Consider the following 27,492-nt stretch of genomic DNA (forward strand, 5'->3'; position numbering starts at 1 on the left):
GCTATCAGTCATTCGGCTGAAAAAATACTGAGATACTTTTCCACATTTCGCATAAAGCTTTCCAAATACCGATTTCCATCATATCCTCATATTTCTCTATATGTTAACTGACTTCGTCCTCCACATACTCCCCATAACTGTGAGAAGACAAGTCAATATGTTTCAGCTCCACTCCACCCCCTCTAGCGCGCGCATGCACGCACACACACACACACACACACGCACGCGCTTCAAACACCTCAACCCCCTCCCCAAATCAAGGACAACAGTCATAGATTGAAACAGTATTTATCGTGGAGTATTCCACAGACCCGTGCGCTGTCTTCGTTGACATGCAACGAAAAGCGCCCTGCAACTAACATGCAACTCGCACGAAAGGTAAACTTAGAGTGAGAGGCAGAGGGGAGAGGAGACGGGACACCACTGATGCTTAAGGATGCATCGTTTTTTGCATTTTATTTACAAGACCAATTAACTGGAATTAATTACTTCACAAGACAGAAAGCGGCAGTAATATAAAATACTTGAATTTTTGTTCGTGTAGCCAACGCAATCAGGTTTTAATGTATGCGTTTTATCTGTTAGTTAGTTGTTTTTACGCATTGGAAACTATTTGTCGCAAATGAACACAGACGCGACCAATGGGTACCACCAGTAGCTAAGTGAATTATCTCCACGTAGAAGGAACAGGTTGGTTCTCCGACCGGAACGTCGCCAGCCTCCGTTGTCGCTCAAGTTATGTCTGCGCTACGGAGAAAATTTGGAGAGGACTACCAGGTCGTGAACACCAACAGGGGCAGCACTTACACTGCGCCCGTAAAGAAGAAGCGCCAGAGGTTTGTGGAGAAGAACGGCCGCTGCAATGTTCAGCACGGGAACCTTGGCGGGGAGACAAGCAGGTACATCTCGGACCTCTTTACCACCTTGGTGGATCTTAAGTGGCGATGGAACCTGCTTATTTTCATTTTGACTTACACAATCGCCTGGCTGGTTATGGCATCCATGTGGTGGATCATCGCCTACATCAGGGGAGACCTAAACCATGGCCACGACCAGTCTTACACCCCATGTGTTGCCAACGTCTACAACTTTCCTTCGGCGTTCTTGTTTTTCATTGAGACGGAGGCTACCATCGGCTATGGTTACCGATACATCACGGAAAAGTGTCCCGAAGGAATCATTCTGTTTCTGTTCCAGTCGCTTCTGGGCTCCATCGTAGACGCCTTCCTCATTGGCTGTATGTTTATCAAGATGTCCCAGCCAAAGAAGCGCGCGGAGACGCTGATGTTCAGCCAAGATGCCGTTATCTCGCAGAGAGACGGTAAACTCTGCCTGATGTTCAGAGTGGGTAACCTGAGAAACAGCCACATGGTGTCCGCACAGATTAGATGCAAACTCATAAAGGTACGTTAATATTGTGCCCTTAGCTCGTGTATACAGAGCGACGCTCTACTAATCATCAATACTGTATGTAATTTACGAAGAGGAAATTTCATATTGTATGATTAAGGTGAACAACGAATGTCAAAGGAGAATTTTAATTAAGTTCATCACTAACAACAATCAGCATTTATAAGCAGTGCTATTTATTTATTCTTAAGTTTTTTTCACACATTTACTCCCTTCCTAGTCAACTAATGCAATACATTTGTATATTATATACAATGTACTACACGTATATATTCAGGTGACACACAATTTGTTAAACAGTATAGTGTCTTGGGTAAATAAAATGCATTTTATAACATTTTGATATGGAGACTAATGAACTTTTTATTGCACATGAAGGCAAAAGTGATCACCACAACCTCATGTCCTCAAAAACTTCAAATGAGTTAATATTCTGATACGCTTCCTTCAAAAAGCAAATGCTGAAAACTCATACAGATTAATTTCCTTACCAAAAACTGCACGTGGCCCCTCGTTCTTAAGAATAGGTACCGCGCGGCAATGTTTTTAAATGAAACTCATTTATTAAAGTTGTGAAAAAACCGGTAGTGTGAGCGATTGGTTTGAACAGGACTGATGCCAGAAAATTGGGAAGAGAAGCCAAGCTGGGTTGATGGTGACTCAGTGTGAACTAAGAAGTCAGGCACGCATATTTTCTGAATTTGATGCTGAGAAATACCCTAGGCTCTGGCAGGAGAATAAATTCGTACGGCGTGTATGAAGTGTCCCAGCAGCAAGATTTATAAGCGTCATCGTGGCTGCAGTTTGTCAAACGGCCCTTACTGGTGGTGACGGTGAGATAGAGCGCGTGAATTAAATGACTTTTGCGCTTGGTCGAAATGGTAACACATCCCAGAGGTTAGTTCCTTATTAATTATAAAGCCTTAATAATGTATTGGTATAATTCCTAAGACAGGGGATTACATTATATGTGACAGCTTTTGTCGAGCCAGAAATGACAACCAGACGGTTTGTACTCTGTGTTTTCTCTGTCACGGTGGATTTGGCGCACCGTTCAACACAAATACCTTTCACACATTAACATTTTTAAAACCTTCACATTTAACTGTAGGACACAAACCTAAGGGAATATTTATATTTATATTAAGGAATTTAAAGGAAGCTACTACAAAATGCATGGTAAAATCACACAGATGCGGGTCAAGCTGAATAGTCAATGTAGCATACAACGATCCATACACGCAGAGGTACAGTAGCTAGCCTGGAAACTATTCGAAACAGCGATAGCCTAAGCCTAAGGGTCGGGATTTTGTGGGGAATAACACTTTTGACAAGAAATGGTATTTATATTTGAAATACATGACTCTTTTGACTGTTGTTATTTTTTCTTGACAACCAGATGATTTGATTTCTGTGTAAAACTTTAGTTAACCGTACAGCCTGCAGTGTATACTAAACGGAACTGTACAGTGAGACTGTGGAGTGTGTGGTATTCTGGCATATTTCCCTGCCTCGGTTGGGCGAATCTGTTACAAAGCCAATGACCGGGCTGTAGCTCAGCAGTGGTGTAAACCGAGGCTGGTTGGTTGAGAGCTACCGAAGGATTTACCGAGAAAAACGAACAAGAAGCGCTAATCTCGCTCGTCACTGTTGTTTGTTTTTCTGTCGCCCCTGTGCAACCATATTATTACAGAGAGCTGAACAGGCCACGAGTCAAATTAATGACACGTGAATTCCCGAGGGGCTAGGAAGAGATGAGCCTCGCTCTCTGCTAAACTAATGTCCCTTAACCATTGAGCAAGCCCCGATTGCAACTATTGCTTTACGTTAAAGAAAGACCTCATTTTGGTGTCGCTGTATGGCCTTGCTGCAGATCACCGAAGTGTTTCTGAAACCAAAGCTATTTGCTATATAGATTACCTTTCTGGTCAAAACAATACCAATAAGTGCATTCTGTATAAACTGATATTCCTTGTAGGTCTGCTGCATGAAAAAAACATATAGGCTATTAACACTTTTTTATTGACACTTTATTGCTGCTTTATTAAAACTGGGCCTAATTCAATTGACTGGCGTTTCAAAGAGGAGAGATGACGTTTTACCACCCTGGAGCCGCAAGGTCTTTTAAAAGGGAAAAGGGAACAGTGGCTGTGTTGATTAAAGGAATTTGCACACATTGATTGATTGAGCACAACTATGGCTGCAAAGAATGTGTAGATAAAAAAAATGCACTGTGTGCTCAGTTATCTCTGTTAGCTCAGTTAGCTCTTTATATCCCTTCCTCTGTCTCTCTCACCTAAAGCACGGCTCATATATAATTTTTTCATTTAACATTTGCTTTTTCAAGATGGCCCTATATTGCCAAATTATTTTATGCTTAAAAAACAGTGTTTTAAACAAAACACAGACAATATACAAATGCTTTATAATAAGTATCTGCCGACAAAGTGTATGTACAGTAGGAGATGCAATGTATCGTTACTGTACTGCAGTACTGCATAGGTTACAGGGGTGTCGCTGTTGTGCCTTTTCTGTTATGCAGTTATTGGCATTATCTAACCTCACATTGCAAAAGTTTAAAAGACCTAGATCAAAAGAGTTGTCAATGCTCAAAAAAAAAAAACCTGTAGCCAGAAGATATGATTTTATTGTTTTGCTGTCCAAAGCTCTGTTTTGAATTATTTATAGCACTTAAAGTGTGACCAGCTGAAGGTGATGTTCGAATTTGTATATGAGTAAAACCTAGTTAAACTAGGTTCAGATTGAGGTGACCAATTGCATAGTGGGAGTTGACATAATTGTCTGGAATTCAGTTCAAAGATTTATCCATCGCTGTCCACATGTATGTGTGTTCTTGCTAAAATGGTGAAGGTTTTCAAACTGTTCCAAGTTTGAACCCAGCAGTTTAGTGAGCAATTACCATTTTGACTGAAGTAAGCCCAACATTGCTGTGTCCAGTTTGCGGTCTGTTAACATGCAACTGAATTGACACAGTATGTCATTTTCAGCCTACCCCACCCTCTAAAGAATCGAGCCACCAGCATGGAGCTCACAACTGTTAGACTGACATAAGTAGTCACGGGCGTAATTCCTGCCTTGTTTAATTTAATTACCCGCTCCATGTTCGCGTCAGCTTAGCATCACCTCGCTCGACAGCCATTTAATCTGTGCCAGAGCCATTTGAGAGAAAGAAAGCCCAAACAGGCAATGAAATGGCAGCTATTATTACCTCCAGCTTTACAGGAGGCAGATGGCGATGTGGCTGGACGAATGGACATGTGGGCGACGGAGCCTGACTTTATTAGCCTTCTCTCCTTTGAGAAGTTTGGATCACAGGCTTTCACTTAAGTCTGTGAATCTATCCATGTCGTGAGGTAAACAGAAGGCCACATTTACGGCCGGCACCGCACACAGAAAATGTTAAGCGAATCAATGGTGAATGAGCTAGTTGTACTCTGATGGAGTGCATTTGATCTCTCATTGTCTCTAACAGAGTTAAATTAACTCTGAACATTTTATTGGTTGGCTATTACACATAGCTAACCAATAAAATGTTCCAGTGCATGCACTCTTTGGAATCATATTCAGAATGGCATTGAGAAGGAACATACTTTGAAGGACATCTACATAATTGTGGCGCTTCAAATCCAATAGACAATCGGTGGCATACCAAAGAGGTATTTGTCCAAAATTAATAAGCTCAGTAAAATCGAGTTACCAGACAGATTTGTTTGCATACACTACTGGCGCGTACAGTATGTCTGCAGGATTCAGGTTGAAGTGTGGGAGAGCAGACAGCAGAAGGCATTGGTTCCCATCAGCGAGCAGTAAAACCTTCCCTTCCACACTGTTAAGCAGTGTCACTCCTACAAACTTCTGAGTGGAACCCAGAGGTGATGCAGTCTATCTTTCATGAAAGCCCTAAGTTCCTGGGTGCCACTATCCAAATATTGTCCACACAAAATTTCATAAAGACAGAATTTTCCCCCAGTTCTGTTCATAGGAGGAAAGGGTTTCTCCTGCAAATAGAAGGAACCAAGGGGGAAGAGCCAGGGGGGAGGAGTCAGGGGTGGGGCCATTTACGGGTAGGGTGATTGATTTCCATTGCCGTTCAGGTAGACTGGGAAATGCAATTATACAGAGAGGCTGCAGCACGCTGGGGGATAGCCTGGCAGTCATTGATCTGATCAGAGATCTCACAGCTGGAGTAAGCACTGAGGTTTTAACCCTTGCGTGTCCGTAAGACTGCTACTGAGCTGTGCACACACTACAGGGGAGGGCACGCCCATCCAGGTCATGTGACTTGGCTGGGTCAGCTCTAACACAGAATCCCTGGTGTTAAGGCGGTATTCAACACAGATATGGTGGCACCATCATCCTAAGGGTTAAGGCCCAGGACCCAACTACCCTCCCCCCGCCCCCAACCCCCATGCCCTAGAAAGTGCTCAGTTTCTGAATGCCCTTAAAACACAAGACAAATATGGCTTCTGTCCTTAGCTTTCCCTACCGCTGCTCAGGGATGCACCGTATGGAGCAGCGCGATACAGGTTGCGTAACAGCCGGACGGCAAATCTGAGGACAAACTCGTTATTCGTTCTGTTCGGGGCCCCCCTGGCGGCCGAAGAAACGGGCACGGCAGCTGGCGCGACCGGACCCCTTCTGCCGGAACGGCACCGGAGCAGCGACGGGTCAGCGGCCGTTAAACCCCTCCCCCCGACCGACCGCCCGCCAGCGAGGCGTGGGGCTGTGAGGTGGGCGGCCGGCGTGCCGCGTCGCCGCTGTTTAACTCGGTCACGTGACCGGCGGCAGCCGAAAGGACGTCGCCTGCGAGCCAGAGGGCACGTGAAGCGGTACACGGGAACAGCCAGAAACCGCAGAGCCCGGAGCGGGAAAACCGGAAGAAGAAAACATTACTCACACGGAGAAGAAGCGAACGGGAGGATTCGCGATGTTTCATAACCCGCCGAAATTATATCCGCGTTCAGTTCCTCTCATTTCTCTTTGGCCTCAAATCGGGACGAGGACACGCAATGACTGCACCTCTCAGCAATTTCCCTGTCTTTCCCTCCTTTTACTTACGGCTGCTCGCTAAATTGTTTTGTCGAGGTCGCCGTGCATTATATGTGAAAAGAAAAAACGAAAAAGGTCAGTTTTCCGTTAAACAAAACTGACTTCAGATTTTGGGTCATGAACCGCGCTGTGACTGAGGCCATTGGAACTTCAGAATTCAGCCTGCGCTCTCTGCTCTGCCACTGATGCAATTAGACTTTTCGTTAATTACTTCTTTCAAAACAAAACCTAAAAAACGTGTCATTTACTACGTGAGTCTGATTAAGGAGGGCTTTTAGTATGACAGCGTGGGATATAAATCGTTTGAAAGGCGGCCTCCCCGCATGCGAACAGAGCCGTTTGCTTCAGGAATTCGGGTTTCCATGGTATCGTTGTGAGTGCCACATGACAAATGAACGGGGTGCTTCAGGGGATAGTGCAGTGGCTTTAAAGAACAGGGCTATGCTCTCACCTAGCTTACGTAAGCCTTACGCACTTCCCTGTCCTGAGAGCTGAGAAGATGAGCGAGGGCAATTTCCTGAAGTGCACTTTGTCGAGACATCTCCCGGAATCAGGGGGGGGGGGAAATGTACTTAATAAATACAGAATGGCTCGGTAATTTTCCAAAATAGGTTACTTTTATTACGGGAAACTTGCAGTGCTCCGCAAAAGTAGCGGCTAAGGTGGAAGAAGAGACGGACTGAAACGATGGGTAGGAAAGGCAGAGACCACGAGCGCAGCATACTAATCAAGCCAGGCCTTCTGTGCCCATAGAAACCGTTTATTTCCGTCTTATTTCCCTTTAACACGGATTCCTCCAGCCAGACTCAATCATACGTGCTATTGTGAGAGTACTTTTTTTTCCATACGTGCGCCTTGAGCTACGGGAGGTGAGCTTTCATCAGCACATCTTTCATGTTCGGCTCCCGACCTCTTTTCCTTTCGACGTCCGGTCCTCCGGTTCTGACACGCGCCGCACAAGACTTCACGCTCCGCACCCAGTGCCAGGGGACTCTACCGCCATCTGCTGGATTACTGCCAGATCACTCCAGTATCGTGCATAATTAATTTCATCCATTTACTTTGTCCTCTTGCCACCAGTCAAAATGAGAGACGGTAAGAGCACGTGTATTGATTGACACTTGCCCCCCTGTATGAGGTGGTCCTTACTTCAGGGCTGGCGGAGCTTCCTAAAATGCCCTGTCCAATCAGAGCACGTTGTTCTGGCCAATGAACACCGCAGTCGGAAAACAGTCATTTGCCTTTGACCTTTGGGCGACCTTGGTGACCTTTCTGTTACCTTTTCCCCCCTTTTCCAAATATCGCAGGAGGGCAGTTCGCTCATTGGCTCTGCTGTTTTTTCATAAGGAGGGGGGGTAGGGGATGTGGGGGCAGGGGGTAGCAGGAGCTGCTGCTTGTCCCAGAAATCTGTGAAAAACAGTCCAGGCAGGCCAGCAGCAGTCGGCTGTCAGGCCAGCTACACTTCCCACACACACACGAGGGAGGCGGCCGTGGGCAAAGATCACGCTGAGAGCCTCCCGCTAACGAAGGGCCGGGTGCTAATTATGGCGGTTCAGCGGTGCTGTTAGAACTGCTATTAGGTCACAATCTGGGATTGCACTTTGATTTGGTTAACAGGCCACCTGGGGTCATCAGATGGACATTTGGAGGACTGGAAAAACTTACACGTTACTCACACACAGATACACAAACATATACACACGTCGCTTACACAGATAAACGCACATATACACACACATACACAGACAGATACACACACACAGACAAATACGCATATGCGCAAACCTACCCTGTATCCCACTTTTGTGTACTATAGAAACATTTTACCATACATACAAGCATGTTATATATTTCTGAAATTATGTACTGAGTAAATATATCTTTTTGGTCTTGCAGGTTTTCCCACTGAAATTACCATGTGAAAAAATAACCAAGAATCAGTAACTCCACTGATCGATTGTGATGAGAAATCTATTGTGATTAGATTTTTGACAAGGGCAAAACTTTTCTCTTACTCAAAAAGAGAAACTGCATTGACAGAAATGTAGGGATGCACCACAAACAAACGCATGCCTACACACCCACAAGTACAATCGCGCCACTTCAGTTTTTCACGGGTCCTCTCTTCCAAACAAATCCAGATCCACTCATCCACTCATCAGTCCGTAGCGAGGAGAAACCACACGCTGGAGGAGTTCTGAATGGTGGTTTGCGCACAGGGGAAGATTTAGAAGAGAAGAGAATGCGCTCTCAGCCGGTCAGGGTAACGGAAAGGAAGGCTTTGCGTGCCGACATCGGTGACATCCTGGTTTCTCACTTTTAATCTTAAATGGAACAGACGGGGGTGAAACGCGGAGTGCCGTGGCCCAGGGCTGACGTGATAACCGGCACGTGGGCGTCATGAGCAGTCACTGCACAGCGTTCGCCCAGGAAAAAAAAAAACCAAAACAAACTCAGCTTATGAAAATGAGCAACGTTTCACGTGCGCACTGTCTTCGTGCTAACAATGACAGCCGTACTAACAATGACAGCCGTGCTAACAAAGACAGCTGTGCTAATGCCCCTTCCCGCCATATAGCCTATGTTTCACAGATGCTCAATACGTTTATGTGACAGCGTAGCGCCTGAGGGAGAGTTAGCGGAAGGGGAGGCGCATGCGGTTTCACGGAGGCCGCGTTTCACGGACACCGCGAATCCGCGGCGAGATCGGCGGTCGTTCCTCCGCGCTTGGCATCGGAGTCGGGAGCGGGGGCGGAGGCCGCCGTCCTGCGGCGCGGCTCTCATCCGGAGGCCCGGGGAGAGGAGCGCGCTGATCCCTGGAAGAAGGGAAGAGTGAAAAGGAAGAATGCCAAGCGCAGTAATCCGCTATCCGCTTCCTGATGAGTGGGGGGGGCGACACGGAGCGGGGTGCGGCAGTTCCGGGAAACGTTCCCAATCCGATGAGCTAAGCGGCTGAAATCCGCGTTCGCTCGAAATGTTTGCAAAGCGACACTTGGGAGTAATCCTGGCTCCAGTCGATCCCCAGATTAATTGGTCGCAATTGTATCGCCGCTTAATGATGTCACCCCTATAGCCCAGGATCATATTCTTCACAAAACAGCGCTTGTGTCAAAGGAGCCAATTAAAGTGGAAGAGCACCTGAAGAGAAAGCACTTCACTGGGGGTGGAGTCTAACCCACCTGCTCTCAAGGGGCACGAGTGATTGGTTGATGACCTGTCTGATTACCTCCCCCTCTCAAGCCTTTCTGGTGCTTTGGCTGTAGCCTCAGAACATTTTACACCTCTCAAATTAAACCTGTCTCATTTGGTCTGGTTCGCTGTCCACGTGTGAATGGTGTTTAGCTGGTGGGGGAATGAGCGGGTCACGCTTCAGGTATGTTGAGCAGATTAGAGTAGACAGGGCTTCCGCAAGCTGCTATTTTCTCTGATCTTGACTAATTTCAGCTGTTACACAACACAGGCTCCCCTTGTCATGTCATAACGCGTGTGTGTGTGTTTGTGTGCGTGTGTATGAGAGAGAGTTAGGGTGAGAGAGAAAGAGAGATATTTCAGGGTTTATGTTAAATAACAGTCTCCTGGACCACTATTTTTGTGGTTTTTGCTGTGCCTCAGTACCGGTAAAATCAATAGCAGATTGATCTGATGCTAGGATTACGCCACAGGGGTGGTGATGGGGTTTGTAGTTCATTGTCTCTCCCTTTTGCTGAGGACATCCTTTCCTGGCAAGGGGCCGACAGCATGAAAGCTCCCTTTGAAGATCTAAAGGTTACATATGTATCTGTATTGTAGGAGCTTTCTCTCTCTCTCTGTTGAAGAGTATTTTATGGACAGGACAGTAGCACAAAGGACAATAGCAATGCGAATGAATGATGTTCAATATACCGACATCATTTTCTCTCCCTTTTCTCTGACTCTCAGCATGTTGTGCACAATGACTACAGAAGGAGCATAGCTCCCTTACAACAAAGGCAAGATGGCAATACAGACCATCACCCTCTGTGATTTCAACAAAGCCTGAAAGCATGAAGCAGACCTCAGTAAACCCAAAAAAAAAAAACACCCACAGGACTCGAACGACAGCGGCCAGCTAATTTGTGGGTTTTCTCCATTCTTTTTTTACATTTTTTAAAAATGTTTGCGTTTCCGTGATACCCCACTGTTAACGGTTAATTGCCCTGGTTGTAATTGGCTTCATTTTAATTGGCTGTGTTCCAGCAGTGATGTGGAGCGCGGGTTCATCTTCTCCCCCTCTCCGCCTCGTAGGTCATCTGAACTGCCCTGTGTCTGGGGGGACCTCCTCGGGCACGCGCCCCCTCGGTGAAGGCCTTCTGACCCCCAGCCCCTATCCCCCCCCGCCACACCCTCCGTGGATCTGTCCAAACGAGGCTTCCCCCACCAGCCTGAACCCAGAGAGTAGAGCTCTGGCCATAGCCTGAAGGCAGGTCTGGTCTAAAGAGGACACAGTGAACTGAGCTTTAAAATTTACACAGCATACTGTTTAGCAGTCTGATGTTTCGGCATCCTTTTTTATAGGCCAAGGTCAATAACAGAACAATTATTTTATCATTTCAGGCAGCCTGTTAACTAAAATGTCAAGGGGGCTCTTGTACGCACACCCCCTTTTTAAAAGGCCGTTTAGTCATTTTCCTTTGGGCAGTCTGAAACATTTTCCTTCTGGAAGTCTGAAAACATCAGAGCGGTTTGTTTGTCTCATGAAGACAGTTCTCCCCCTCTGAAGGCCATTCTTTGGAGCGATGAACAACAGGCAGTGCGGGGGTACAATTCTGTATGAGAGAGCTGTTGTACCAGCAAAGATTAATTAAAAATATGTAAATTTAATCCACTCATTTTTGACAAGTACAGGCATATCTAAGAGCTGACCGTGTACTTACTGGGTACAGTGAACTTACGTTGTTGGAAGCAACAAACTCTGCAGGAGGTAGGACCCGTAGATCGCCTGCCTAGGTTAGGGTATCAGCAGATTTAAAATTGCCCCAATCACATTTGCTTGGATGTTTCCGGAGGGGAGGACAGGCTGCATTCTTAGAAACAATATAATATTGTATCCAATTAGCTGTTTCTCTCTCTAAGGCCATAATCTAAACAATAGATATCTGACAGAGCCCATTACAGACAGAATCCATTAAAGACTGCAGGTGTGCAGAGCTTCTTTGCAGTGCTAGTCATTACACTGTGGGCTGTGTTTGACGGTAAGGTCCCTATATTGTTTGCATGTACACTTTGTGTATGTGTGTGCTTGTGTGGGAGTGTGTGTATGTGTATGTGTGCATTTGCATGGGTTTGTGTGTCTGTGTGTGTCTATTCTACTCCTTTCCCTTTTCTTAGTTTTTGAAATCTGCTTTCTATACAAAGTAAAATATCACAGACTCAAAAAGAGTCTTAAGTGATAGACGACTGAGAAAGGAGAGCTCCTTTTCACTGGAAAGACCATGAGTACACCAATGCTTGACGCCGATTATCCAGCCAATCACGTTTACACACTCGTTGGTCCTGTGTTGGCTGGTGCTCAGCAGTATATACATCCACCTAAGGTTGGCCCATTATGGTGCTACACATCAAGCTCGCTAAGGGTCTTGCTAACCCCCGGGCCTTCCCGAGGACCTTGAGGGTATTGTGCCCCATTGAGGCTGGTGCAGACGCATAGCTTAGCCAGCGTAGCTTACCGCTGCTCGGTTCCCTCTCCTGCTTGTCTTTCCGTGACTCATTCCACTCAGAACGTTCTGGGGCGGTAGCGCCATCTGGGACAGCGCCGGGGGTTCGGCGGGAGTGGGAGGGGCTAGCAGGGAGCCAATGGCAGATCGTCCTCACAGCTTGCCTGAATCAGGGAGGAGGAAGTGACACAATGACCCGGTCATAGGGTCATCAAAATCCCTCTCAGGCGAAATTAGCATAGAGCTCCACAGAGGGAGCTTACACCAGCTCTCTCCTGTTTTATTGTGATGTTTAAGGCATGCGAGTGAAAGTACTTTATTCCTCTCAGTCATCCAGTGAATGAACATGACTTCTGTAGAGCGAGCTAACAGATGTTCTCATAAAGCCAGAACCAGTTTTTGCAGTTTGGGATTTTACTCCTTGATAAAACAATTTTCAAACATGCCATTGTTTAATTTGCCATTACATTTTTTTAAACATTTTGTTCTTTTGAATCACATTTCTTTCTTGCTATGTTACGGCTTAACCAATGGAGTTGTTAAGAGCTACTCTTGTTTCGTATTCAGGCAAAAAGGGCTGTAAGAATGAGTTTGTGCTTGCTTTAACTGTTTCGTTTAAAATGAGTTGAATGGACGGGCTTAACGGGGCCTAACAGGGTTTTTCAGAATCTGTGTTTCATTAAGTGCTGCAGTTGTGAAAGGGCCATTATTAACATGACTTTTCAGTTGAATGGTGCCTGACATTTAATGTCATTCAGTTAATCAGTGTTAACATGAATCATAATAATCAGGCTGTGTATTTCAGTCAGAACGGGTCTCCTGTGTGTGTTTCAGTTTGAAGGGCCTGTGTGTTTCTCAGTTTGAATCAGGCTATGTGTATTTCAGTTTGAATCAGGACGCGTGTTTTTCAGTTAGAATCAGGCTGCCTGTATTTCAGTTTGAATCAGGCTGGCTGTGTTTCAATTTGAATCAGGCTGCCTGTATTTCAGTTTGAATCAGGCTGGCTGTATTTCAGTTTGAATCAGGTTGCCTGTATTTCAGTTTGCATCGCTCTGTGTTCAGTTTTCAGTGCCTGATCAGATTGAATCAGGCTGCCTGATCAGTGTCAGGCTGCGTGATTCAGTGAATCGACAGCTCTTATCTGTTTTACATCAGGCTCCGAGATCATCCGTAGAACCAGGCTGTTTGACCAGTTTGATCAGGCTCGGTATTCATTGAATCAGCGCTGCAGTTGAATCAGGCTGTGTTTTCCAGGTGATCAGGTGAGCAGGTGTTCAGTAAATAGCTACCTGTTTTCAGTTAATCAGGTGGTCTTTTTTCCCAGTTCTGAATCAGGTGCCTGTATTCAGTTTGAATCAGGTGCTGCATTAATCCAAGAGTTGAATCAGTTCCTGCATTTCAGCTTTGACATCAGGTTGCCTGTTTCGTTGCCATTGTTTTTTCGTTTCAGTCCCGACAGACTCCGGAGGGGGAGTTCCTGCCCCTGGATCAGTGCGAGCTGGACGTGGGCTTCGGGACGGGGGCTGACCAGCTCTTCCTGGTTTCCCCCCTCACCATCTGCCACGAGATCAATCCCAAGAGCCCGTTCTTCGACCTGTCGCAGCGCTCGCTCATGAGCGAGCAGTTCGAGATCGTGGTGATCCTGGAGGGCATCGTGGAGACCACAGGTGAGGTCCGAAATACCTCCCCCACCCTTTCAGCTCATTCGCTCTTTTTTATTCTTTCATCCTCCTGAAAACCTGTCCACTGAATAATGAGATAAGAAAATCAGGTACATCTAAGATCCCCATATTAGAACAGAAGTTAACATTCCACACTTCCCTAGCCTGATCAACTGGGAAAGGAAGTTTCCTTTCTTGTGCAACTATTCATCATTTTTATAACAGAAGTGCATTTTATTCCATACGTTATGAATGGGCTTGTGTGTTTGTTTGATGAATAACCGTGAATGAAGGTATCTCAGAAGGTTTATTCCATTATCTCCACAAAAACACATTTTCAATGTACAGTAATGCCACACATACATAGCACAGTCTAGAAGTCATTCATTAAAGCTGGCATAGGCTTGCCATTAAAAGTATTGGTATCAAAATTAGGCCAAGTTACAACAAACAAGATTAGCTACCTTAGCTCACAGATATTAAACAAGCTCTATTCCAAAGCGATCCAGTCCAATGTTTCCTCAATTATTTAATGTAACTCCCTCCACCCCAAACACGCTCGCACCCGAGAGAGAGGCCTCCACACATCTTCAGCAGGTGGAAGTGTTTAAACAGGAACAATGTAAGGTTTCCTTTTGATGAAGGTTGAATGGCGAACCACAATGTGCTCGGAGGGGTTGCGTTTTCTGCTGAGACAAAATGGCGAGCTCATATGCGTGGGCAGACAAGGTCTGTATTGTGGGGTCCTAAGCGCTTATTGATGGGCAGGGCCCATGCCGCTGACAGAAAGGTCAAAGGAAATCATTTGACAAAGAGAGCCGTAATGAACAGGATGAAGACAGATGGATATCGCGATCAAACCAGAGTCGACCCGGTTGCAGTTTTCCGGTTGACTTGAAGCCACCATTCTTAAGCCAACGCAAGGGGCTGTTTTCTGTGCGGAGATGTAGGAACAGAAAAACAGGCCCAATATGAAGCAGAGACATTTGCAGTTTCAATGATAAGTTAGCTTTGCAAACAACATTGAGACGTCAAAACAGGCTGCATTATTATTCGCGATCGTAACACGTCCGATAAATGAAATGAGTGTTGGCGATTTAATGCAACAGTGGCTGCTGCTCATAATGCTTCAATAAGTTGTAAATTCTACACTTTTGTAAATTCCATTTATTTTCTCATAAATAAATTTGAGCACATTTGAATTTCCCTGCATGTTCATCTACAGTGAAATTCTCGCCTTTTTTTTACTGTCAGATGTGGTTAACAGTCATGCACGTAGGTTTGTGGGGGGGGGAGGGTTGCAATACTATCAGTTGCTAGGCTAGCTAGTATGCTTCTGAGACTTGACATTTGACTGTGTGACACTAGGTGCTCCATCAGTGTGCCCCCCCTAAGGTGAAATGAAACCTATACCTTTGTGGACAGCCCTTGTATAAAAAAAAGGCTTGGGACAGCTGAGAGCCTTTCAGCCAGGACAGTTCAACTGAAGTAGTAGCTGCTTTTTAAAAACTACAGCTTAAAAAACTACCACACCGAGCTTGGAGAAAAACAGTTTTAAATAAACTATACATTTATTTAAATAAACTGTACATTTTACTCTGACTGAATGTATTACATCCCTTGAATCTTGAATTAACGCTAAACCTGTTACTGCGTTGCATCACATTGGGAAGTCGGCATGGTAACCCACATCTCATTGGGTGCCTGTGATGTCACCCAAGCAGCATGGTCCCTGTGCTGACTTCATGCACTGCTTGTGGCATGCGTGTTGATCCTCCCAGGCCGATGGGATGGGCCTACAAGTGCAACTGCACATTCCAACAGCACAGAACCTGAGCACACCTTTTAAAAAAGATTGTGATTCAATTGATATTTTCTTCTTCACAAACTCAGTTTGGCAAGTTCTGCTGTCACTGAAATTAGCTCCCTTTGAAGAACTTTAAAGAAGAAAAAGTGTGAGGCTTTCCTCTACTTTAAGTCAAAGTTTAGGACAAATGGGTCATTGAATGCCAGCCAAACACTCACAGTTAGAGGTGCGAGTGTTTGAACCCTGAGTGGATGGTAAGAAACCGAATGGATGTCAAGGAGAAAGAGAGAGGTGTGAGAGTTCTCAGAATAAACCTAGGGGTGAAACTGCAGTTCGCCAAAAGCGACACTTGTCAGCTTGTCTGCTGGACCCTCAGAAGTGCTGAAAGTTGTCACCAGGATGATTCATTAGCTGGGAAGCTGTGGCACTAAAATAGATAAGAAGACACTTTATTGAACCCCGTGGGGTAATTTGTCCTCTGCATTTGACCCATACTAGTTACTTAGGAGCCGTTGGACAGCCACAGTGCAGTGCCCAGGGGTCAACTCCAGTTCTGAGGCCAGTGCCTTGGTCAAGGGCAATGGCAGGAGTATGCCTGACCTGACACGCATGTTTTCCAGCATGGGAGGAAACTGGAGTTCCTGGAGTATGCCAACATGGGGAGGACATGCAAACTCCACACAGACAGGATTCAGTCAGAGTCAAAGGGGATTCAGCTAGAGAGAGGAACATCAGTCAGAGAGTCAGAGAGGATTCAGTCAGAGAGGAATATCAGTCAGAGAGTCAAGAGAGGATTCAGTCAGAGAGGAACATCAGTCAGAGAGTCAGAGAGGATTCAGTCAGATAGTTCCAGAACATCTCAATTTTAGACTGAAGTTATGGTGGAATACAAGTTGCGTAGGTTGCCTATTTTATTTCTGACCTCTGAAATACTAAGATCTGTAGTTTTCTGGTTTTTGTGTGGTATTCCTAGGCACTAAAACTGAGTTAAACTGTATATGTTGACAGAGCCGTGTAGGCGCGTGATGTGTGGAGAATAAGAGCGGCTGTCTTCAGTAAAGACGCCGCGCAGTAGGAGAACAATGGCGAGGAGGCTCTGAAACAGTTACTGACTTCAAGGGCAGAAATCAGGCGGAGACCTCAGCCTTTGAATTATTTCAGCTCGTGGAAAAGAAAACAAAGGTGGAAAAGAAAACAAAGGGAACAGCACCCTGGGAAAGGACTTTCAGTTTAATCACTGACGCTGAACGCTTGAATAACGACCAGTGTGTCATAAAACCAACACGCGCACACAAGCAGGCACGCACATCCTCTCTAATGCTCACTGTCAGCCTCTCTGTAATTCAGTAACTTGGTTGAAATGAAACCTTCATACTCGTGGCCATCAATGGCATATGACCGGGCACCACTGATTACGTGACATCATTTTTCTTGCTCTGTACTCCAACGCATTGGATTTGAAACGATACACTGAATATTAAAGTGGTTAAACTGCAGACTGTCAGCTCTGCGTTGAGGGTATATTTAGATCCATATCGGGTGATCCGAGTAGGTATTACAGCCCTTTTTATACATAGTCCCCCCAAACAGGAACTGATGGTACTCTGATGTATCAGGGTAGCACAAGGTAGTACTCCTCTCTCCCTCTTCTCTGCCACAATCAGAGCAGCCGCCCCATTAAGGTGAAATTCTCTCACTTTCACACTCTCTGACATTCACTCTCTCTCTCTCTCTCTCTCTCTCTCAGGTATGACGTGCCAGGCTCGGACGTCCTACACGGAGGACGAGGTGCTGTGGGGGCACCGCTTCCTGCCGGTCATGTCCCTGGAGGAGGGCTTCTTCCGGGTGGACTACTCGCAGTTCCACAGCACCTTCGAGGTGCCCACCCCGCCCCACAGCGTGAAGGAGCAGGAGGAGAAGGGCTCGCTGCCCTCGCCCGTGGCCACGCCCACGCTGTGCTCCGGGCGCGAGCGCGTCTTCTCGGCGGACTGCGCCGAGGCGGCGGCGGCGGGGGGCGAGGAGCGAGCGGGGCAGCGGGCGCTCCCCAGCAAGCTGCAGCGCATGAGCTCCTCGGGGAGGGACGAGCTCCAGCGGAGGGCACTCACGCTCAGCTCGCAGCCCACCGAGAGGGCCTCCAGCACGGGGGACCTGCCGCTCCGCCTCCAGCGCATCGGCTCCGCCCCCGGCCACGGCGAGCCCGACGAGCGGCCCGGCCTGCGGGCGCTCAAGGTGGGCTCCGAGCCCGTCATCCAGTCCGCCGTCTGCCTCAGCCCCGGCTCCGCCCCCGCCCCTATCCCCGCCCCCCCTGCGGGAGGCCGGCTCGAGGGGAGCCTGCCGGCCAAACTGCGCAGGATGAACGCCGACCGCTGACGCTGTGTGGGGGGGAGGGGTCTGCTGGCTGTGGACCCCAGGTGGGCGGGGCCAGGGCAGGGAGGTGGGGCCAGAAGGGTCGGTTGACCCAAACGGACTATATACGAATAAAGGACAATAATATAAAGGACCCTTATAAAAATAAAGGACAAAGAAATAAAAGGAGAAAGATAATCTGAATAAAATGTAATCACGGTTAAGGGTGGAGGACTTAAAACATGTTGAACTGGGACTTCTGTGATCTGTGTAGTTCTCTTTACCTTTGACTGCTTAAAGGAAGCACTGCACTGGAGACCACATTCATATCCACACTGGTACCCCTGTGATTTCAACCCTTCCCCCCCACAATCACCCCTCCCCCCGCACTGTGTCCATGCATTAAGCGGAATCTGGCCTTATCAAATTCTCATCTCATTAAATGACCAAACTATATTTGAACATAATAAACGGCACATTGATAACTTTACATGGCTTTAATTTCAACTTATTTTAGGGTAAATCACTTTCAGCCTTTTTTTTACTGGATTTGTAATAACATGCTTGTCCTTTTCTTCTGACACTTAAGCCTGTGGTTTGCACAGTTGTGCGTGTCACTCTAATCTGATTGGACACGGTGATCTGCATTTCAGCTGTAGCCCCTCCCACTTCCTGTGCCCTTAGTCGTTAAACAGCATCACAAGTTATTTTCTGGCACTGGCTACACCTTTCCCATGCGGCGTTTGCGTGTGTGGAAAAAGGGCGGGTTCGCTCGCCGTTTCCACGCGGTACTTTTGCTCGTTACGACGGAAGGAGAGCGATCCTGAAGCTCCTGCTTTCGCCGTTCGTTTTTCGGAGAGAGTCAACGGTGAACACATCGCGGCAAGCGATGCCGACAGTGTGCAGGGGTTTCCGGGCTAACCCCCGGGAAAAAAACACTTTCATTTTGCTCGCATGAGTCACGAATAATACGTAAGCGAGGATGCGCTAGCAAGCACTACCAGGAATGAACCAAAATAAAAGCTTCCTGGCTATGGCATTCCACATAGGATAAACGCACCTACTTCTGTCGTGCTAGCCCGGACCCCGCGCTGACACACTCTCTCGGAGTCGCTGGGGGCTCGGAAACGTAGCTTTCAGCCTGGGTCCGCTCGCTATGGAAACGCCTCCGGTGCCGCCGACCCACAGCTCAAGTGGGTCAGTAGAAACATTGCTGTATTCATCCCTTCCGGAAGTTTCCAAACGTCTCCTTCCATTTGTCCGCAGATTGCTCGAAGACATTCAAGATGCGCTCGTGCTTCTCTCAAACGACAATCAAAGCCTGGTCTCTCTTTTTTTACGCGTACATTATTTCAAACTGTATTTCAGTTGGACATTGTAATATACGTTTGTGTGTGGGGGTGGGTGGGGTGTTGACTACAAACTCAAAGTTAAAATATTTTAAGTAATGATTGACTCACATCAGGAAAATAAATAAAAAGAAAAGCAATTTTGAAAAACGCATTGCTGTTTATGGTCGGTAATTATCTGGTCAGTGATAATCTGCGACGCATGATAGATGCTAACTGACCTGTGTTCATTATATGTTCTGCACCATAATCGACCTCCTCAGTATTAGCACTTTACAAGTACTGGGGGAAAAAACCCAATTCTGCCATTTGCATCTGATCTGATGGTAGAAATTATGCACTTATTTTCAGTAATGAGCGCTGGGCTTCTGCTGCGAAGAGTTATGTTCGGGCATAACTGCTTGGTGTTTCGCTGAGATACGGATCCATTTTCTGTGCTCTCTTTCTTTTTAAATAAAACACAAGGGCATAAGGTCTGCCAGCTGCTTTCTGTAAACATTCATAAAACGATGAAGATAATTATAATAACCCATGAAGGGAAAGCATATTCATGTTTTCAGAAAGCATATTCTGAAAACATGCTGTTTTCATGCATTGTGTACATTGAAAATAGGTGTGAGAGACAGAGAGAGAGTGAATGTGTGTGTGTGTGTGCGTATGTGTGTATAGGTGTGTGTGTGTGTGTGGGCTTGAGGCTGCTAGATCAATAGCGTTAAACAGATCCAGGTCCGCTCTCCCTAAACAGGTACTGTAATTCCAAAAGCCTGGATTTAGACGCAGTTACTACTATTTCCTCTGAGGGCAGCCATATTTATCACTGCGTTAGTGATTCTTTTAGAGACACTGAACATAAACACATTTTCTCATTAAAATTAAGCATTTAATACAAAACAAATTTGCCTCGGCTCAGCTGGGGAAAACGTCAGCCTCAGTGGGGGACGATGAGCTGGAGCCAACATTACAACAAATTAATAACAAATCTGTCTTCCTGCTCGGATCGCTGACTATATCATGAAATGAATTAAAAGCGTTGATGGCTTCTGGCATTTTTCAACAAAAGCACACATACGGGATGACAATAGATCTGAAACAGAATTCAGCGGATATGCCTAGTCATTCGTTTCCTCAGAATGCTTTCTATAGCTAGAGAATCTGTGCATCAAGCAGATATTCTTTCATTAATCATGTTTGATACATTTCTTGGCAAAATACTGCTCAGTAAATCTAGAGGGACGAAATATCAGGGCATTCTCATTTCAGAGGCTTTTCTAGAACTGGCAGAACTGATAAGATGTCTCATCTAAGTCAGCTTCAGATTTATTTATATAAATTCATTTTTGCTGATTTTTTTTTTTTTTTTTTTTACAAGATAAGCCCTGTCAAAAAAACACTTAAATGTTGGAGGATGTGTATCTTGTACTTTAACGCATGACTGAGCATTCCAAATTGCATACTGGAAGCTTAGAATGTGACTTGACTGCAGCCAGAGGAGGAAAAATTCAAAACGAAAGTGAATGCAGAATTAGAAATGCCTGTCTTTGAAATGTTGTGTTTTCCACGAATGTGGAGTTAATTTCTGATTACTTAAACAATGAGATATTGCGCAAGGCAAAATAAACTCTTCATTAACATGCAATCGTTGTATGGCGACGATTTCACCATTTTAAAGCATGAAAGATAAATGAAACGAAGCTAAAATGAAGCTGTGGATGATCAGTGATGATAGGCTTGAAGAGCAAACTGGGACCAGAACACATTCCAGCAGAAAGCCATGCTGACCACAATTCTCACAGTGCCCTTCATAAGAACCACCCAAAACGAGCCTAAAATCAAGGAATATTGCCTGGGTGAAACAAAACTGCATTAGGTAACGCTAAAAAAAAAACAAAAACAGGAAATTAATCAAACAACATGATGTGCTTTATAAGATATATCAATGATACATGGGCCTGAAAGCTTTAGAATACTGTTATTTACTGAATTTAACCAGCTACACCAATTTTTCCCTGAGACCAGCTGGCGAGCTTACATCATAAAGCATGACTGCATACAGTGCAAATGTGCGTGCGCAGCCAGGAGCGATACAGTAGCGCATAGTCTACCGTTTTCTGAAGTCTATATTTCAGCTCTTGAATTAAAGGCTGTAGTTGCAGAAAATCAATAGCAGAATTAGATTTTCTCGAGCGCTCGCGAAGCTGAGCTCGGCCTTTGGCTTTTCATTATGAACCCCGCTGGGAGATCGGAGGCTTTGTGAGTTACGTCAGTGCCACTGGCTGGAAATACCCGCCCGCAGTAGCCAGAGCACGCTAGCAGAGCGCGCGGAGCTTAAACCTACACCGTTTCACTCAAGGAATGAAGCAGCGTGCAGTGAGGTCATAAAATGAATCCAATACATGTTGGAATTGGGACAGTTATTCATTTTTATAGGGTGACCCTACTTTTTCTGATAGGAGTTTTAAAATTAAAATTCACGGCTATGGAGGAATTTTAAATTAGATTCATTTTGCATTTGGAATCTACATGATAGAATGTAGGGCTCAGTCAATGGTGAGTATAAGCAGGAAATTGAGTGGTTCCCATGGTGAGTATTAGCAGGAAATAAAGTGGTTACAGGGCTGAGTACAAGCAGGAAATAGAGTGGTTACAGGGCTGAGTACAAGCAGGAAATAGAATGGTTCCAGCGGCAAGTATGAACAGGAAATAGAGTGGTTACAGGGCTGAGCACAAGCAGGAAATAGAATGGTTCCAGCGGCAAGTATGAACAGGAAATAGAGTGGTTACAGTGGTGAGTATAAGCAGGAAACAGAGTGGTCCCAAGCCGCTGCTCTCTGTCACAGACGCCACACGACCATCGCTTCAGGGTGCACATGGAAGGAAGTGTGCAAGGCTGAGAAACACGTCAGCAAACCCCTAACACACACGCACACACACACACACACACACAGATGAGTCCGCTCATACCTCTTTATTCCAGTGACGGGGGAGTGACGCTTTTCGGACGGAGCCGCCACGTGACATTAGCAGTCGGCCCGCTCGAGCAGACGGAAAGCCGAAAAGATGTTTTTTTTCGCGGCGCAGCAGGGCTGATTGAGTTCAGCGGGTTCCTGACCCGGCGGGATGCTGCGGGCACAGAATGTTCCGCGGAGCGCACTGCCTGTGAGTGCGTCTGTGTGGGCCTGAGTGCGCAGGTAGGCCCGGGCCTCCTGGTCAGCGTGACACGGGCTCGCCGCTGAGCGCTAATCGCAGCACTCCTCTCACAGCGGGAATCAGGACATCAGGACATCAGGACATCAGCACTTCCTCCTGCGCACCGCCGCTGTGAGAGGGGCGGTGTGTACGCACGTGTACACCTGCGCACACACACACACACAGGTGTAAACACACACACACACGCATAAACAGGCATACGCACACACACAGGCGTAAATACTTATACACACACACACAGGTGTAAACACACATATACGCACAGGTTACTCACACACACACAGGCATAAACAGGCATACACACACAGGTGGCACAAAGGCACACATATAGGCGGCATACGCACCGGCTTCAACACAAACACATATGCACACACGCACACAGACACTTTCTCTCACACACTCGTTCACTCTCTCTCTCTCTCACACACACACACACACAAACACAGCTAATACATAAAATATATATCACCTACCTCCTTTGATTTATTAACACAATTTACATCTATGTACTGCCATGAGAGCACCTTGGATTCTGGGAAATCATCACTAATTTCTTGAAAAAGGATTGCCAGGAAGCATATTTTCTCCAATATTTCAATCAAATATAAACTGTATTACTTGCATCAGGGGTTTCCCTTGCCTTTAAAATATATTAAGAGGAATAAAGATCACAGTTCACTGTACACCACACTTATCTAGTACATAACACACACTGTTACGACAACATTCATTTAAAGGTACATTTTCTTATTATGACATTAATATAACTGATCGACAACCCAGTACAACAGGGTTCTGCATCTATCTCTTCCTCAAGGCCAAGCAGATAAAAATTCATTGAAAAATTATGCAAATGGGCCAAATGTTTTCCACATTACACTGTATGGGCAATTCAAAAGTGAGGCAAGCACAAGATGACTTGCTCATATGATACAGTATATGACTGCGTAATTGGATATATTCAATATCACATTCTTCGGTCTCTATGGCAACCCTACCTATGGCGTGTTCTCATTCATTTAGCTCTCTCAGGACCACTATAAGTCACAACCACACTCACGGTTCTTCACAGGTGACCAGTTCGTAAAAAAATGCATCTGAAAAACAGAGAACTTTGGGCTGTTGTTTAAGGTGCAGTGGTTTCCAGTGTGTTGGACAGAAAGATAAGCAGCTCTTGACTTAATGGTGACCACACATTTATTCTGGTCCCGACAATGCGAGTAAACTGTCCATCCACTCTCACATCATCATAATATGGATCACAAGAAACGGCAGCCAGAAAATGACCTGAGATCTGACTTCAGATCATCAAAAATGTATTTGCTGCTGTCTTTGAATATGTCTCATAAAGTAAATTTGATCTTTTTTTGAATTCATACAGATCGCATTCCTAACAAGCCCAAAAGAGGAAAAACAAAAAAGAAAATAAAAACATAAAATACCATAATTTGTTAATACAAAAGATACAATTGGGGGGAATGGGCTGATTTGTAATCCGTCCACATCCAGACCTATCTGTGAATAACGCTCGCAGCACGCTCGCACAGCGCTGGACAAACGTTACGTCTGAATAATCACGGAGCCTGAACGTGACTCCCGCCTGGAGCTCAGGAGCCGGGCCCACCGACCGCCGACCGGCCAATCAGCCGCCCCCATCCCCGACTGGACCGGCCCGAGGAGGTCCGATGCGAGCGAGCTCCGGGATCTCTTGGCGGAAAGTTCTGTGCTGATAAATTGCCGGCCGTTTTTCACGGCGGAAAGGAGTGAGGGCGCGATAGAGAGAGAGAGATGAGCGGCTCGCGAGGGAGGGAACCTGAATACGACGGGAGGCAGATGGAGAGATGGAGAGAGATGGAGAGAGAGAGAGAGAGAAAGACAGCGTTCACCAGAGGGGAGACACTGTGAGACACTGTCTGCTCGCTGTAATTAGGCACGGTTCCCTCCAGGGTTCATACAGAGGACTGCCCTGATTAAAGGAGGAACACCAGAAGATGAATGACCCCAATGTCCGTCCTCCCAACGCTCTGGAGAAGGACTGTGTGCACAGGCACATTTTCTGTGCATCTGAAATTTCTTTTCTTTCATCATGATCAAGGGGCCAGGAGTACAGGGTTGCATTCGACTCCACTCTACCTCATTCCCTTGCCTTCTTCCTTCAAGCGAGTGGCCCTGCGACGAAATTTGTGACGTGCAACAAGTGAACTTAACGGGTACTCTGCAAGTGAGGATAGACGAGGAACAAGCCGAAATGGAACCGAACGACCCCATCCTCTCTTATCCACGTGTGGAGCATTGCATTGTGGGATTCCCTTCCTGCTGGAAGCTTGCATTTGATACCCTTGGCGGGAGGGAGGAAAAAACGAGGAAGCGTTGGAATTTAATCGCTCCCTCCCCTTTCATAAATCGGAACCAAGCATCACCTGGTGTGGCTGTCATATTTTACCCTGGGATTTTAGGGATCCCCCCTTGAAGCAAGGGAACGGAACATCAGGAGAAAGCATGGAGCTTGGATCCGAAAGCACACCAGCTGCATTCAGTCACTGGTTTAGTACCTCTGGTTTACACTACACGAGCAAACGTGAGGCAAGCACCAAATAACTTGCTTGTATGATATATGACGGTATAATTGGATGCGTGCAATATCAAATTCATCAGTTGCAGTCTCTATGGCAACCCTACCTATGATCCATTCTCATTCATCAAGCTCTCTCGAGACCGGTATGAAGATGGGGGAATACTTGATAAGAAAGCGAACTCAAACGAAATGGAACCACAGCCTAAGAAATGTGTGCTTCGAACTGCGGCTTTGATTGATGACCATCCACGCCAGCGAGGGGTGTAGATTCAGGTCTTGGGGTTGTGATAACCACGGGAAACACGGTAGTTGCAATGTTTGCCACATCAAACAGCGAAAGCAACAACGGCTGTGGTAAAGGAGCGAAAACTGATGGACGTCGATGATTCCAGAGTCACGTTAGTGTATTTAGCACTTCAAAAAAAAAAAAAAAAAAGAAAGAGAAGATGCCATGTTTGTCTGCTCAATCAGACAAGGAGAACATAGCCAAGCAGTGCTATTTTAGACCAATCGCAGGCATTCTCTGCAGTTATGCTGAACACCTCGGAAAGTACGGCCAGCAGGGATGTGCAAACCACAGAGACGAAGGTTAATGCGGAGTTTTACTCTCTCCGCAATGTGTCATTTTAGTTCAGTTAGTCAGTACGTACTAGCCTAAGTTTGTTCCTGCAGCAAGCATACTCCCTGCACTGGTGCCAGCCAAACTCATGGTTCTTTACATGTAGCCAGTTCTTAAAAAATGTTTCTGAATAAAGAACTTTGAGCTATTGTCTAAGGTGCAGAGCTTTCAAGTGTGTTGGGCAAATTGATGTGTGGCTCGACTCGATGGTGACCACACATGTATCCTGGCTAAAACAGTGAATGTAAACTGTCATTCAACTCACACATAACCATTATATAGATTACAAGCAAGGTCAGTTAGAAAATTGCCCGAGATCTTGAGCATAACTTCAAAAAGCATGACCCGACGACCGATCCCCATACCCGTCCTCCCAATGGGCAGGAGAGGGAGTGTGCAGGTGCTCTGCTCAGAGTGACATGATCCACTTAACCTTTGGTCACTGCGGCCCCCATCTCCCAGAACGCATCTCTTTACTGAGCATCTGAGGCAGAGGACTTGGGCATTACCGTGTGCACATTAAGAGCCATTACAGTCTCTGACAGCCAATTGTATTGTACTAGTGGCCTCCAGAGACCTTCAGTATCTGAAAATCAGTATTTACCGATTACTCAGAGCAAATAACATCCCCGATAACAAAAAAAATAAAATAAAAACATCCTATCAGAGAAATTGCTGAACAGATTGCAAAGAGCTTACTAGGAGCTGTGAATGGGCGGCCGTGTCAGCTAAAAACCCGATTTTCCCTGAAATGGCTTGAATCAGCCACAGCCAAGGCCAGCCCAACAGTCCAACTGACACACAGAGTACTATGGACATCGGTTATACCGAGCAGTCTTTTGTTGGGGGGTCTCACGGCACTTCACTGTATTTTAGGACTTACCTTTTTTTTTTTTTTTAATGCTCATCTAGTGGCCGACTTTACAAAATTGTGAACTTGCCACTGTTTTGCTTTTTATTATAAAACCACGTTAGTGGCTACAAAGTGTTGTCATAAAGACTAAAAAATAATTTAAAAAATTGAAAAACGACGGAAACGGTTCATTTTGTTTATCACAAAGTTAAGCATTAATAAGCGGTACGTTTTTTGGCTCCGTCCCTGTAGCAGCTCAGCCAGCCTGTAATAAAAATGTCAGCAGTCCTTCTCTCCTGCGCAGATTTCTCAGTCTGTGAATCCATATTTGTATAATATAGTCTTCTTTTTTGCCATTAGGGCTTTAATGTAAAATCATGTTCTAATGACTGCAGGGACATATCTTACATCTCTCTGATATATACCCAACAAATTGGTAGGCCTGTTTTGAATCATGTTTCATAGGCCGTGAAGAAGATTTAAAGCACCGTAGTTTAATCATTATTAATCGATTAATGGGTGCCGACGATCGTTTAGAAAAATTGCATGAAATTTACATCCCTATGTCGCACACATGCCCACCAGTATCAGCCGCTGTAACCATTAAATTGGCCAGGATCCATTTAATTTGTGGTAATAACACAATATTGCCTATAACATCAGACACATTTTTTAAAACTCTGATCTAATTATATACTTCCCTCAGTGACTAAATACGGTCAAAATGAGAATAACATTGAATAGAGAAGCGACTGTAATTTTTAAATACCACATAGTTACCAAAATTTGAATTATTTAATTATTAATTATCCCCTTTCTACTGCTCAACACAGTAAAGCATGCTATAATCCCTTCAATAAGTTGAATGGCAGTAAACATTTTGAAATACAACATTTAAATAAGGCCATGACTAAGAATGAATG

At 45.6% G+C, this 27,492-nt stretch overlaps 1 protein-coding gene and 1 long non-coding RNA gene across 2 annotated transcripts in view; one reads left to right on the forward strand and one right to left on the reverse strand.

The window, feature by feature from the left end:
- The first annotated feature begins 234 nt into the window (after positions 1-234).
- On the forward strand, positions 235-18,456 carry LOC135243476 (G protein-activated inward rectifier potassium channel 1-like). The gene is made up of 3 exons (XM_064315349.1): positions 235-1,404; positions 13,603-13,819; positions 17,368-18,456. Exons 1-3 carry the CDS (start codon positions 739-741, stop codon positions 17,988-17,990), a joined length of 1,506 nt encoding a protein of 501 aa, XP_064171419.1. The 5' UTR covers positions 235-738; the 3' UTR covers positions 17,991-18,456.
- Positions 9,179-27,492, reverse strand: part of LOC135243477 (uncharacterized) — a 116,825-nt gene continuing 98,511 nt past the window's right edge. The window contains exons 2-3 of the long non-coding RNA XR_010326648.1: positions 12,165-12,316; positions 9,179-9,296 (exon numbers count right to left, since the gene is read on the reverse strand). This is a non-coding gene — a long non-coding RNA (uncharacterized LOC135243477). The remainder of the gene's footprint in view (positions 9,297-12,164; positions 12,317-27,492) is intronic.

The sequence above is a fragment of the Anguilla rostrata genome, chromosome 17, assembly GCF_018555375.3.
Source record: "Anguilla rostrata isolate EN2019 chromosome 17, ASM1855537v3, whole genome shotgun sequence".
In the NCBI taxonomy this organism is placed as follows: Eukaryota; Metazoa; Chordata; class Actinopteri; order Anguilliformes; family Anguillidae; genus Anguilla; species Anguilla rostrata.

Excerpts from the sequence above, each read along its gene's own strand:
- LOC135243476 (XM_064315349.1), top strand. The coding sequence starts at position 739 with ATGTCTGCGCTACGGAGAAAATTTGGAGAGGACTACCAGGTCGTGAAC. Across the intron at positions 1,405-13,602 it reads TTAGATGCAAACTCATAAAG|TCCCGACAGACTCCGGAGGG; the intron begins GTACGTTAATAT and ends TTTTCGTTTCAG. Across the intron at positions 13,820-17,367 it reads GGGCATCGTGGAGACCACAG|GTATGACGTGCCAGGCTCGG; the intron begins GTGAGGTCCGAA and ends TCTCTCTCTCAG.